Here is a 14,187-nt window from a genome sequence, read left to right on the forward strand (position 1 = left end):
AATCCAGAGGTTAATAGGTACACAAAGCATCCTTTTCTAAAATCCGAACATCCAACATTGGCATTCTCTTTATAAAGAAAGGGAAACATAAGCTCTTTAAAGATAAAAGGAGAAAAATAAAGAGAGCTTTAAAAAAAGTATAAAGATTACAGAATGAACTAATTTCTAACTGATAAATATCTTTGCCATTTCAAGGAAAAACCCCTTCGAGTATTATGGGGCTAGTGTCAAAGCTTCATTACAGAAACAGAATGCATTTGCTTTTCAGTAAGAAGACATTCTCCTCAAAGAGTTCCACCTTAACTACAAGACTAATGGGAGGTTTCTAAAAATAAAGTAATGACCACATTCTTGGCAGTAACTAAGGGATTGCATCTGAAAAACTAAGATATCAGACAAAGCTTAAGAGACCAATACATTAATCATTTTTGATGCTAATCATCAGTCTGTCACACACAATTTTCAGTAGGTTTATAGCACATACTGATAAATTAGGTATTCACCATGATTTGAATGGCAAGCAATTACTCCTGCTTCCTTACTTTTATCAAAGATATGATCTGGCCTGCTTCAGTACAAACTGTACACTATACTGCACTTCCTAAAACTTCCATTAAACTTAAGGTTTAATTCCATAAAACCTTAAGAATTTCTCAGGTGAAGCAATTCAGCATACATGTGCACATTTTTTTGTGAAGGGGAAATGTACATTCCCCTCCATTGTTCTTTTTCCTCATTTTTATTATTTTAGAAATGAAAAGAATCATATGACCAAATATGTTCACTTAATAGAATGGCTCTACCTCTCTTCCTGCAAGGAAGGTAATCATTAAGCCAATGATGCATATTAAAATCACTATCACCCAAGAATCACAGAAATGCAGTTTTTATGTTTTACTATCATGGGGCTATACTAAGTAACTAAGCACTTTTTAAGTAGATCCAGCCCCAGCTACAGCCCTTACCAATGCATATGCACAAAAGTTAAGGATTCTATATACATATTCTTTAAAAGCAAATTATGTTTGAATAGTTAATCTTTAAACTTGTCAGGGATTTTAGAAATATTTCTTTTCTATTAAACAAGAAGAATATTTATATGTTAAGAAGAATTATATTTGGTTAAAAGTATTTTTAAGGAGCGACCTCTAAATTTTGAATCCTTGAAATCTAACATTCCAGATTAAAGAAGTTTCTGTTAACAAAAGGGTTTTTGCTACCACAGAAAAAAAAGATGCTGCTTTCAAATTATACTTTCCCTTCTATCAAATAATAAAACTAATTATGAAGCAAACTGCTAGCACTAACAACACACATTAAAACTACTCAAAGTTGGATTTCAAATCAGTTACAACATCTGATGATTCATACTCGGACATGCAAGTATTTTATTTACTACCTTTTACATACTTATCACTGTTTCATCTGATTTCTTGATTTTCTATGCTGTGAACAGGTTCATGACACACATACGTGCATTTTAGAGGGTTAATCTAGTACAGCCATTTCACATTGCCTTTGACTCATGTGAAACTACCTAGACACAACCACCAAATAATTACCACCATCTGGTAGCACTACTACCAAGAGCAGGTTTTCCTTCTCTCAAGCTAAAATAGCACATCACCTTATAGACTTGATATAAAACCTTACAACATAAAGATATTTAAGGATTTCAAATTCATTTACATTTGAAATGTCCTTCTAAAAATAAAAACATTTCGGGGCACCTGGGTGGCTCAGTGGGTTAAAGCCTCTGTCTTCGGCTCAGGTCACGATCCCAGGGTCCTGAAATCGAGCCCCACATCGGGCTCTCTGCTCCATGGGGAGCCTGCTTCTCCTCCCCATCCCCCCCACCTACTTGTGATCTCTGTTTGTCAAATAAATAAATAAAATCTTTAAAATAAAATAAAATATTTTAAAAAATAATAATAAAAATAAAAACATTTCCCACACAAGTCACAATCAGCTTAGGCTAGCATTTCTTCATCAAAAAAGAAATCTGTTGTTCTCAAGGGCTACTCTTATTTCTGATATTACAGAATTCTACAGACCGGAATTGAAACACAGACTGCCTTATTGAGGATCTTCTAGAAGCAAATGAAGCAAACTTTGAGTCTAACATTTAAAGAGAGAAGTTCTAATATAAGGTCAACTAAATAGACATTTTTCCAAAGATGACATCCAGATGGCCAGGAGATGCATGAAAAGATGCTCAGTATCATCAATCATCAGGAAAATCCAAATCCAAACCACAATGTAATACCATCACACACCTGTCACAATGGCCAGTATCAAAAAGACAAGAAATATCAAGGTGTTTCTGTTTGTTTTCTAAATAGGCTCCATGCCCAATATGGGGCTCAAAGTCATGACCCCAAGAGGAACAGTCACATGCTCTACTGACTGAGCCAGCCAGGTACCCCAAGAAATACCAAGTTTTGATGAGGATGAGGAGAAAAGGGAACCATTATACACTGCTGGGAATGTAAATTGGTGCAGCCACTAAGGAAAACAATATGAAGGTGCTTCACAAAATTAAAACTAGAACTCCCATACCATCTAGGAGGTATTCATCCAAAAGAAAAATTAATTTGGAAAGACATAAACACCCCTATGTTCACTGTAGCATTATTTATAACGGCCAAGTTGATCAACAGAAGAATGGGTAAAGAAGATGTGGTGTATGTGTGTACACACACACATACACACACACACTATTTCTCAGCCATACCAAAAAAAAAAAAAAAAAAAAAAGAATGAAATCTTGCCATCTGCAATAGTGTGGATGGACCTAGAGGGTACCATGCTAAGTGAAATAAGCCAAAGACAAGTACCATATAATTTCATTTATATGTGGAATCTAAAAATGAAACAATTTAACAAAGAAAACAGAACAGACTCACAGATACAAAGAACTCATGGGTGCCAAAGGGGAGGGTAGTGGAGGGATGGACAAGACAGGCAAAGGGGTTAAGAGGTAGAATCTTCCAGTAATAAATAACACAGAGGGATGTTACGTACAACATACAGAACATGATCAATAATGTTGCAGCAACTTTGTATGGTGACAGATGGCAACCAGACTCACTGTGCTAACCATTTCATACCGTATATAAATATCAAATTACTATGTTGTACACCTCAAACTAAAACAACAGTATGTTATTTATTCTTCAATTAAAAAAAAAAAAAAGCAAAAAAGGTTGGTTCAATAGGCAAGAGGAAAAGAGAAAGGGCAGAAGTGCCGAGTAAAACAGCACCTAAATGGAAGACAGAGTGGAATTTAGAGGAAGTCTATGTGAAACCAGAGCTGCTTTTACAACACTGACCAGTTAAAATACAGAAGGATGAGGAGGGATAGTCCAGCATCACCTGGCTAAGAAGGACACTCGTAACTGGAGGAGGTGGAAGAAGAACTTAAAAAAGTTTTAGGAAATAAAGAGTGTGGTTTATAGAGCGCACCCAGTAAGTTTTCTAACATGTGGGACATATTATGGTTTAGGAGCTTTAATCAGGAAAGTTCCAGGGATGCCTAGGTGACACAGTCAGTTAAGCATCCAACTCCTGGTTTTGGCTCCAGTTGTGATCTCAGGGAAGTGAGATCAAGTCCCCATCTCGGGCTCCCTGCTTAGTGGGGAGTCTGCTTGAGATTCTCTCTCTGTCTCTCTCTCTCTCTCTGCCTCCCCCCCACGCACCTGCCCTCTCTCTCTAAAATAAATCTTTAAAAAATCTATAAGAAAAATTCCACTTCTGGGATGCCTGGGTGGCTCAGTTGGTTAAGCAGCTGCCTTCGGCTCAGGTCATGATCCCAGCGTCCTGGGATCGAGTCCCACATCGGGCTCCTTGCTCCGCAGGGAGCCTGCTTCTCCCTCTGACTCTGCCTTCCACTCTGTCTGCCTGTGCTCGCTCTCACTCTCTCTCTCTTACAAATAAATAAATAAAATCTAAAAAAAAAAAAAAAAAAGAAAAAGAAAAATTCCACTTCTAATCTCTGAGAAACTAAATGGACAATGTGTAAGTATTTAATGTACAAGTGCAATGACCCCAGTGACCATTGTGAACTACTAACAAACTAACAAGTGCTACTTCAAGGGGAGAAACTTTCCTCAGCACGTGCTGATCACACTGTCACTTCATCTTAGCTTACTTCACAACCAGAATGCCTCTGACTTAGAAGGAACCATCACAGTGCAGGGGTACATTTCTCCTACGCAATTCTGTAAGAGGTTACTCCATTATTGGAAGGAGGCACGTTACTGCTGGTATCAAGACTAAAATGGTGATACTCATGCTCCTTACTGCTTCCCAAGAGTCAAGTGTCCTTAGTGTTCTTAAGAAGTGTACCTCTCCCAGCAGGCAAGAACTCCTTGAGGAACACTGATATTTACTCAACAACCTAAGAGTTGCTTCACCAACATTAACCCCACTTCACTGCTAACTTACTCTGGAAATGTGGAGAAGACCTGGGAACTATATACTAAATCCTCCTTAAGCCCTGACAAGTATTCACACCCTTGAGCCAAAGTTTCCATGTGAACCCCATAGAGTAATGAAGGCAAAATTAATCACAAAGGCCATAAAACTATTTTTCTTAATTTATAATAATAATTTATAAATAATTTACAACCTTTATGAACCCTAGACAAATTATTAATTATCTCTGATCTGTAGTTTCCTCATCCATAAAATGTAGACAATACTTCCTTTATAAAAGGTAATCTATAATGTACAAAACCCAATACAGTGCCTGACATATAGCAGGCATTAGACAACAGGTTGCTTTTACCTAAGAAGCAGAAGTCTGGAAATGGAAGATAAAAGAAAATGCTCGAACTTGAAAAATCAATCTGCCAGGAAATCAGGTACTTAGTGGTATTCAACCAAGGGGGTTAGAAACATGTGTGGTGGGGCACCTGGGTGGCTCAGTGGGTTAAAGTCTCTGCCTTCGGCTCAGGTTATGATCCCAGGGTCGTGGGATCGAGCCCTGCATCGGGTTCTCTGCTCAGCTGGGAGCCTGCTTCCCCCTCTCTCTGCCTGCCTCTCTGCCTACTTGTGATCTCTGTCCAAATAAATAAACAACATCTTTAAAAAAAAGAAAAAAGAAAAAAGAAACATGTGTGATTCAAGAGGAGGGTTGCCAGGAAAAATGAATATATGAAGCTAAAGTATTTAGTGAGAGAGGGCCAAGGGTCGCATACACATGCCCCACATAATGAAGAACTGTCCACACAAGACGCCAAGAGCACCTCTCAAGAGAGACTGAGAGAGCACAATCCATTTTAAATGGGGGGAGGGGACCCACTTTATAAATTATTAAATATAGCAAAAATTCCTTTTGAGGAAGAGAAATGAACTGAAACATAAGTGTTTTTATAAAAATAAAGAAAATGATACTTTCCAGAGAAGACCATCTAAAGACTGTAAAGGAGACCACCCACCAAAAACAAAACAAACAAGCTTTGTTGTTAAGACAGAAAGATGAGACACAGTAGTTACCTAACTTGTCCAAGTTTATGCCCAGGCAACCTAAGCTGACTTTCCAAACTCTTCCCACTACGCCACACTTTATGAGCCTGCAAGGTGAGACTTCATAGAAAAACTGAGAAGAGCCAATCACAGTTAACAAGGCAGTTTATTTTCTTTTACATGTTAACAGTTGTGGCTTTATGTATACTACACTCACATTCTGCCAGAAATTTACCATCTCTGCTATAAGGATGTGTTATAACCAAGAGTAATCTGGATTCAATGAAATAGTAATTTGTACAATGAAATTAAATTCTTTACCAGAGAAGATGAACTGTTTGCAAACTCTATACCACACAGAACAAGAGGTCATCTGAACAGGCAACAAGGGTTAAGAAGGCTCCCAATTCAACAAAACCAGTTTCATTTTTAGGTTTTCCTTTTATTTGAGGGGGCATTCATATATGCTCTTATAAAGGAAAGGGTTCTATTGATTTTTTAAAAATGTTTTGAAAATCATGGAGCCAGATCTATTATTAAGATCTCTTGAAAGTATTAGATTTCACAAAATCCTGAGAAACAACTCACAGATTATATGACCAAGAAAGGCTTTAAATTCTTTATTGCCTCCAAAACTAGTATATTTTATACCCCAACTACTTCTAGAATTGGAGGGAATGTTACAAATATAAATTTTAATGGCCAACACGGTGATAATTATTTTTATCTTAACACTGAATCATACACATACACACATGACCAGAGATCTCAAACACTAGAGAACAGTAAGAAGCAATTATTTTTGCATCAAAGAGATTTTTTTTTTTTTTAAGTTACATATGTGGTCATGCTCCTCCCTTAAAAACACTGGCATTCTTTTAAAAAAATCTCCACTCTGCTTTGGGCTCAGCTTTTTGAAGTTACATAGAAAAATAAGACATGTATCACCTTAAGTTTTAAAGGTATTTGGGACATTCATCAAATAACTGGGGAGAAAGAGGTAAAGTGCCAAAGAGAGGCAAGGGAGTAAGAGGTGCAGAGAAAATGCAATGGTGGGGGAGGAGAAGAAGAAAATGCAATGGGAGCTCAGCAGTGGTAGAAACTGGTTGACTCTTGAACAATGTGAGTTTGAACCTCATAGGCCCACTTATATGTAGATTTTTTTTTTTTTTCTTTTTTGATAAAAACAAGAAAGTACTGTAAATGTATTTTTGCTCTCAATTTTCTGAATTTTTTTTTCTAGGTACTTTAAGAACACAATATATATTACATATAACTACAAAATACGTATTAACTGTTAATGTTATTGGTTAAGATTTCTGTTCAACAAGGCTATTAGTAAAGTTTTTGGGGAGTCAAAGTTTTCAACTGTGCAGGGGTATCAGCACTCCCCCGTGTTATTCAAGGGTCAACTGTACTTCCAACTGTGCAGGTACAAAGGTTATTAGAAGGAGTGGCCTGTTCTGGAAAACAGTGGGGAGGTTCCTCAAAAAGTTGAAAATAGAGCTACCCTATGACCCAGCAATTGCACTATTGGGTATATACCCCAATGATACAAATATAGTAATCCAAAGAGGCACCTGCACCCCAATGTTTACAGCAACAATGTCCACAATAGCCAAACTATCCATCAACTGATGAATGGGTAAAATGTGGTATATATAGACAATGGAATATTCCTCAGCCATCAGAAAGGATGAAATACTGCCATTTGCAATGACGTGGTTGGAACCAGAGGGTTTGTGCTAAGTGAAATAAGTCAATAAAGAAAGATAATTATCATATGATCTCACTGACATGTGGAATTTAAGAAATAAGGTGGAGGATCATAGGGGAAGAGAAGAAAAAATGAAAAGATGAAACCAGAAAAGGAGACAAACCATAAAAGACTCTTAATCTTACAAAAGAAACTGAGGGTTGCTGGCGGGGAGACAGGTGAGGGGTAGGGTAGCCAGGTGACAGACATTGCAGAGGGTATGTGTTATAATGAGCACTGGGTATGATATAAGACTGATGAATCACAGACCTGTACTCCTGAAACAAATAATACATTATATGTTAAAAAGAAAAAAAAAAGTGGCTTGAAAAGAGAGTCCGGAAGGGAAGGGACAAATTCTACATTCTGATACACAATTGCACAGTCGTTTGTCATTCAACATATAGTTCACAGTCTAGTAGGAGAGAAAAGTAAGTAAACACCTAAAATACAACGTGTGAAGTATAATAACAAGCCCGTGTACAACATTAATGAAAAAAGGAGGGACAAATTTCCATGGGGTCATGAGGAGAGTAAGCAAGGAGGGAAAGGGAAGGGAGGAATGGTGATTTTATCAGGGCCCTGAGGATGAGCAGGAGTTTACTGGAAAGAAGAGAAAAGATATTTCTGGCAATAGGAACAACACAAGCAAGGGCATGGTGAAGTGAAAGCATGTGGTGTCTTTGGGGACTGGCTGTGGGGGAGTAAAGAGGAGACTGACGATGAAAGTGAAAACGAGGCCAGATCGTGAGGAGCTTTAAGCCCCACGCCAAGGAACTGGGCTTCAGTACAGTAGGCATGAAGGTTTTAGGCAAAGAATAATGTCATATAAGCACTATGAGACACCCTTTCTAACATTAAAATTTTCCAAGGCTATAAAAATATGTAAAGTTTCCACCATAAAGTTCCACTATATGCGTGGAACATATAGAAGAACATTAATTCCAGAACCCCCTGAAATCATGCCAAAGTCCCCATTGGCCCTGAGTCCAGTTAAGGGTTCCCAGAAGACAGGAACTATTTACTATTTATTCTTCTTTGGATTACCAGGACATGGGATACAGTGGAATCAACAGGAACTGGTTTGTGATGAAGAATAGTTTTGAGACTGAACAAAAGATGACTCCAAGGTTCCTGCCTGATCACCTCAATGGGGGGCTGATGAGAAGAATGTTAAGTTTTGCCTGGGAGACATTAAGATTCAGAAATCTACAAGATACCCAAGTGTTCTGCCCATAAGCAGTTAAAACACAAGCTTGGGGCTCCAAAGAGAGTCTGCAACCAGAGATATGAATTTGAACATTGCTATGTTCTGTAGTGGCGAGAGCCACTGAACCCATGTGGATGGATGAGGTCACTGACCATGAACAGGACCCAGCTCAGAATCTAACAATCCCAGGGCAAATAGGAGACTAGACAGAGACAGAGAAAGATCAATCAGAGGAGGAGGAAACAAGACAGTTATCCGGTGGGTCTAGGAAGGTACACAGTTCAGAAAATATTTGGAGTGTGGTGTCAAATGACAGAGGGTCAATTAACACAAAGACTAAGTGGCTGCTGGATTTGGAAACTGGGTAGTCTCTGATTTTCATTTCTCTGGAGTGGGTAAAGAATAGACAGGGTTGAAGCACAAACGAAGAAAAGGAAAGAAGAGGCAGTGCAGCTCACTCTGCTCAGTGAGTATGGCAACAAAGAAGAGACAGGTGCTGACGGGCGCTCTGCTTGGGAGAAGGACGCACACTTTGAGCATTATCTTTTTTTAGAGGACTTCTATCTAGAGACTCTGAGAACAGGACTGCCTTCAGTATTCTTACAGCACCTACTAGATTGTATAATAAAAAGAGCAGAGCTACTAAATTGCTATTTAGAGATGCATGATATAGATCTCTCACGCACTTCACTAAATTTTAACTAAAGTGCCAGTGTAAAAGGGAGAACACTAGACTGACCCAATTAGGCGGTCATTAAATTCAAGTCATTTACCTGCACGGGGTGACAGATGAAAGAGGCCACGCCTTTTTATATCATTTGACAGGCTCTGTGAGCAATGCTGGGAATGCTGTAAGACGTTACCTTAATTCCTTCACCCTGGGCTGCACAAGGACATACTCACCTCCATAGTAGAGTCCTGTAGCAGTGCACATCCGCCACTGTCCCTGATACATTCCTGCTCTGCTGGGGCTGCACATCTGGACGCTGACATCTGCAATCTCTTGGGGCTCTAGCGATCTCACCATCACCATGTTCACATGTCCAAATTGGTCTCCCCCGACATATTTAAGACAAACCCCTGGAGGCCAGGCCTCTGCCCCTGAGTTCAAGCAAAAGAAAAAAATGTTAGGCAATTAGTGGTCCTAGGATGGGTGCAGTTCATTACAAAACTGTAGAAGAGGGCTCTCTCTCTTTTGCACATACGTGAACATAGCCACATATCCTTGAGCTACATAATGTCACAAGACTGGCCAGAAGGAATTATCAGAGTTAACAACCTCTGACCAACAGTCTATCCCTAAGATAAGGCACATATGACCAAAGCAAGGCAGTTCCTCAAGAAGATGCGTTTCAGGGCACCCCAGGCGAGGTCACACATTACACTGAATCCATGGAATCTGAGAATGATGTTCACGAAGAGCCATGGAAATGAAGCACAGACCCACATCTTTGGAGGCCTGCTTTCTTCACTAGGCGGTAACACATGCCTATTTTCACGAGAACTTTTTAAGCTCACATTCTAAGTAAAAATACATCTGATTATCCCCAGTTTTTCTATCAAGGCAAGTGGATGAAACATGTGAGGGATAATTTCTATATTTCTTTCATTTTAAAATATTTCCCCTGATGTACGACTTTTCCTTCTGGAGTCCTTAACTATGAAAAGACCAAGGTGCAAGAGATTCTGCATATATAAGACAGAGGAGTCAAATGAAAGTTTCCTTTTCAGGTTCAAACAGTAATGGGATAAACTCCCCTAGTAAAAACACACTGAACTGTGATCTCAGAGGTGATGATACCAGCCAGAAGTATGGGTACAAAGGACAGGCAATACAGGGACAAGGCACTGGCAGGAATGTCTTTCCTCCTTTGGGAGTGATAAAGATCTTATTTGGATCCCTCCTTCTGTGTACCTGTTTCCATGCAAACTAATTCAAAATGAGCAATCCATATATTGGCTTGTTCTGACAAGTCACAGCACCACAGAGAGACTAAAGGTTATCTTTCCAGTGAAGTCTCTTCAATATATTTATTTTTACTGTAGACAGAAACCTCTGTATCTTTTGGGGGTATATATATATACATCCATTATAAAAATAAATCACCGTGAAAAGGCAGACATGGCAGGAATCTAAGGACAAAGCACACTTGAAATGTGTCTCCTGAGAGTATTCTAGGATGCCTTGGTTCCTTGTTCTCAAAGTGCCAGACTGGTTTTGATATACCCAGTGAAAAGCGAACCAGAGAGAAAGGCAGCTACAGCTACATGGCTGAGCTCTCAGCCCCGTAATGAGCGGCACACTCTGTGGCTCTTGCACCTTAAGGGGTGGCAGAGGAAGAAGTTGGCAGTGTTTTGTCAGACCCACTTAAAAACACACCTGCCAGCAAAGTGCCCTCTTAAGTTAACACCATAAAGGGCAACTGCTGCTGGTGGAAAGCTTGTGGATGATACCCTGGCCAGACATGCAAATTGTTTCGCATTTCTGGGGCCTATGGTCTTGGCGAAAGCATATTTGTCTGAGGTCAAGAATAGTAGCAGCTGGCATGGAGGACCTTGGAAAATGTCAGTCTCTTTAAAGACCTAGATCCAGGAGGAAAATTCAACGGCTGTGTTAGGGGTGAATTCACAATTATTCTTTCAAATGCACACACACAGATGCACAACACCCATAACAAGACAACATGTGTTTGTATGAAAACCCAAGAATGTGTCTATTTTTGAACTTCTAAGAAAGTAAGGAAAACCAAGACTGTCTGGGTGCGGGAAATACTTGGCCGTCCTGAGCAGACAAGCACAAGCAGCTGAGGCAGTCAGAGCTCTCAGCTATGCAAAGAGGGAGTGCTTCTGTGCTCCCTGGAGATCAAGTTAGTTGGTAAACATTAAGTGATTAACAAGTTATGCAGCTAGGGTACTGATCTAATGTTTTAGTACGCCAGACACTTTATTCATGTGGTGCCTGGAGAGCTTGTTGGAGAAAAAATTGGATGAATTATCCACCATCAACTCTAAGGTGTTAATTTGCTGTAAAGTGAAGAACCAATCATTTACCTTCTGAGACTTACCAAACACTCACTACAACATTTAGCTCTTACAGTCTAGTAAGTCAGGTAACTCTAAAAAGGTTAAAGATACCAGTTCTTAATATAGGAGGAAGGGAGGAGCACCTGGGTGGCTCAGTGGGTTGAGCCTCTGCCTTAGGCTCAGGTCATGATCTCAGGGTGCTGGGATGGAGCCTAGCATTCAGCTCTCTGCTCAGCAGGGAGCCTGCTACCACCTCCATCCCCATCCCACCTACTTGTGATCTGTCAAATAAATAAATAAAACTTTAAAAAAAAAAAAAGGAGGAAGAAGAGAAATAGTGTTAAGCTATATGGACCATCAGCATACCTAAAATCTGAATTTGAGAAATGTAATACAACAGGGCTTCAAATTAAGTCTCAGTTACAAACTGGCTTGATTGGGGGGACAGATTAACCTATGTTTTATGACTTTCCAAGTTAAGTATCACAAAAACACATATGATCAAGGCTATGATTTCTTCAGTTATCATGGGAATATAATTTTATTTAAAAAAAAAAAGTAAAAACAAAACAAAAAAAACCTGACATGGCAATTTTGAGATGACAGAAAACATGGCAAAAATGAAATAAAAGTCCATCAGTTCCAGAAAGCCTTGACTTACTAGGGATAAGTGATTACACCAACAGTTGGGAGATAACAATGAACATCCGAAGAGCAATAAGGAAGATAATCCTTAATGAAGATCCCCTATTCTTTTTAATCCCTAGAAGTTTGGAGACTGCATTTCAAATTGAGCTGCAGGCAAAAACGGGAACGTCATTGATCCTGTCACCATTTTCTTCCCATACCTGATGTAAAGTGACTGGAATATAACAACATCTACAGTTCAGCTGAAGAGAAAGGCACAGAAATTAACTATTTTAAGGACCCAAAAGTAAATGGAGAAAACAGTTGTTCTTTTTCAAGTTTTCTCAACTCATGCTTTATGTTCATAAAAAATAAAGTTGACTGTGAAGCCACTGCCTCACATGACAATCACCAACTACTTCGCCAAAGTCCAAGAAATACCAGTGTTGCCATAACGTGCTCAGCTTAACATTCATGATGGCTGCACAACAGAGGGTGGTTGTAACAAATAAGAAGCTAAAGCATTGATGAGGGAAATTGTTCCTTTTCACACTGGAGGGGCAGTTTCAAATTTTTACTTTCAATTTTAATTGTAAGGTTTCCTGTTCAAGGTTCCCAAGCTTCTAAAATTTATATGGTGCCAAAAGCTTGGGTCCTGGGATTCCACATCTAAGTCATTAAATGTCTGGCTTCTGTTTTTCCATGGTCTTAAAAGTTGAATTTTAAACAATGTGTGATATTAGCTTCTTTGGGGAAACTGCCAGGACAGCTATATGTAGTTCCTGCCAATCTCATCTGTTGTATATTCAAATGCCTGGCATGCCTAAAACATGACAGCAGAGAGATACCATGAAAATTATTTATGAAACTATTTCAGTGAGCACTTTTCTCTTAAGAGAAGATTATGAATGAGAGTAAAAGAGCCAGAGGAGAAATAGCTAAGGCCTGTTGTATTTCTGAGTTACCCTACTTCCAGAAAGAACTTATAGGCCAGATGAGAATGATGCTGAAGAACAGTACACGTGCATGCTTTCCCTCTTTCTCTTTACTAACATACCTATCGCTTAGTTATACAAGGCCAGGTTCTTCTTAATCAAATGGTAAGCATGTAGCTGATAGATACAAAACTATTTGAAAAAGGATGAACAACTTTCAAAAGGATAAAAAAAACACTATGTGTTCAAAGTAACCTGAAGGGTAAAATCGCCAGTCAATTGTTGCCCAACTCTTCAAGAAGTGTTCAGGCACAAGAATGGCCTTTCACAGGAATAAAGACTGCAGATCCAGAGGCTGTTTTAAACTGGACTTTCCACACAATACCAAGTGGAAAAAGCAGCCAGCCCCACCAACACAGCTTTTCTCCAACGTGAAAGAAAGGTAGGCTTTTTGGGGTTCTGATTTGACATTTAACCATTTTATATCAATCCCTCCCAATCCCCCATTAAATGAAGAACTGCCTGGAGAGTGAGTAGATGTATTGAGATTTCTAACATAAAAAATGATTTCTGCGACAAAAGAGTATCTCAAATATTTTAGTGGTACTCTAAGAACTTTCAATATTTAAAAACACTATAAAGAATTCACAGAAAGGCAGCCATTTTAAGTGTTTTCACTATAAATAAGCAAAGTCTTAATTTTTTTAACCAAATAAAATTAAATTCATGTGAAGTTTCAAAAGCAGTTTTGATTAGCAACTAGCAGGTTTTAGTAATTCTGAGAAAAAACATGATGAACAGAAGCTGAACTTAAGAGACTGTTTTAGGGGCACCTTGGTGACTCAGTCAGTTAAGCACCTGACTCCTGATTTCAATTCAGGTCATGATTTTGGATCACAGGATCGAGTCTCATGTCAATCTGAGATGGGCTCTGCTAAGTGCAGAGTCTGCTTAGGATTCTCTCCTACTGCCCCTCCCCATGTGCGCTCACTTTTGAGCACATACATACATGTATACATATGTAAGATCTTAAGAAAGAGAGGGATTATTTTATATTTTTAAAAGCCCACATCAGGAAAAGTAAGAAATTAAACCCCCCAAAAAGGAAAGAAATAAGGCAAAAAATAATTAAGCTTTGAAAAAAAGAACTTTAAGAAAAATAGAAA

General features: G+C 38.9%; 1 protein-coding gene across 2 annotated transcripts in view; it reads right to left on the reverse strand.

Moving 5' to 3' along the window:
* Positions 1-14,187, reverse strand: part of ILRUN (inflammation and lipid regulator with UBA-like and NBR1-like domains) — a 93,813-nt gene that overhangs the window by 41,228 nt on the left and 38,398 nt on the right. The window contains exon 3 of one of the 2 annotated variants that reach the window (XM_045074728.1): positions 9,339-9,536. The exons of the other annotated variant lie outside the window; for it this stretch is intronic. Coding sequence (XP_044930663.1) covers positions 9,339-9,536 — 198 coding nt within the window. The remainder of the gene's footprint in view (positions 1-9,338; positions 9,537-14,187) is intronic. 2 annotated transcript variants of the gene reach the window in all.

Source organism: Mustela putorius, unplaced genomic scaffold (assembly GCF_011764305.1).
Source record: "Mustela putorius furo isolate JIRA1106 unplaced genomic scaffold, ASM1176430v1.1 tig00000135_pilon_pilon_pilon, whole genome shotgun sequence".
NCBI lineage: Eukaryota > Metazoa > Chordata > Mammalia > Carnivora > Mustelidae > Mustela > Mustela putorius.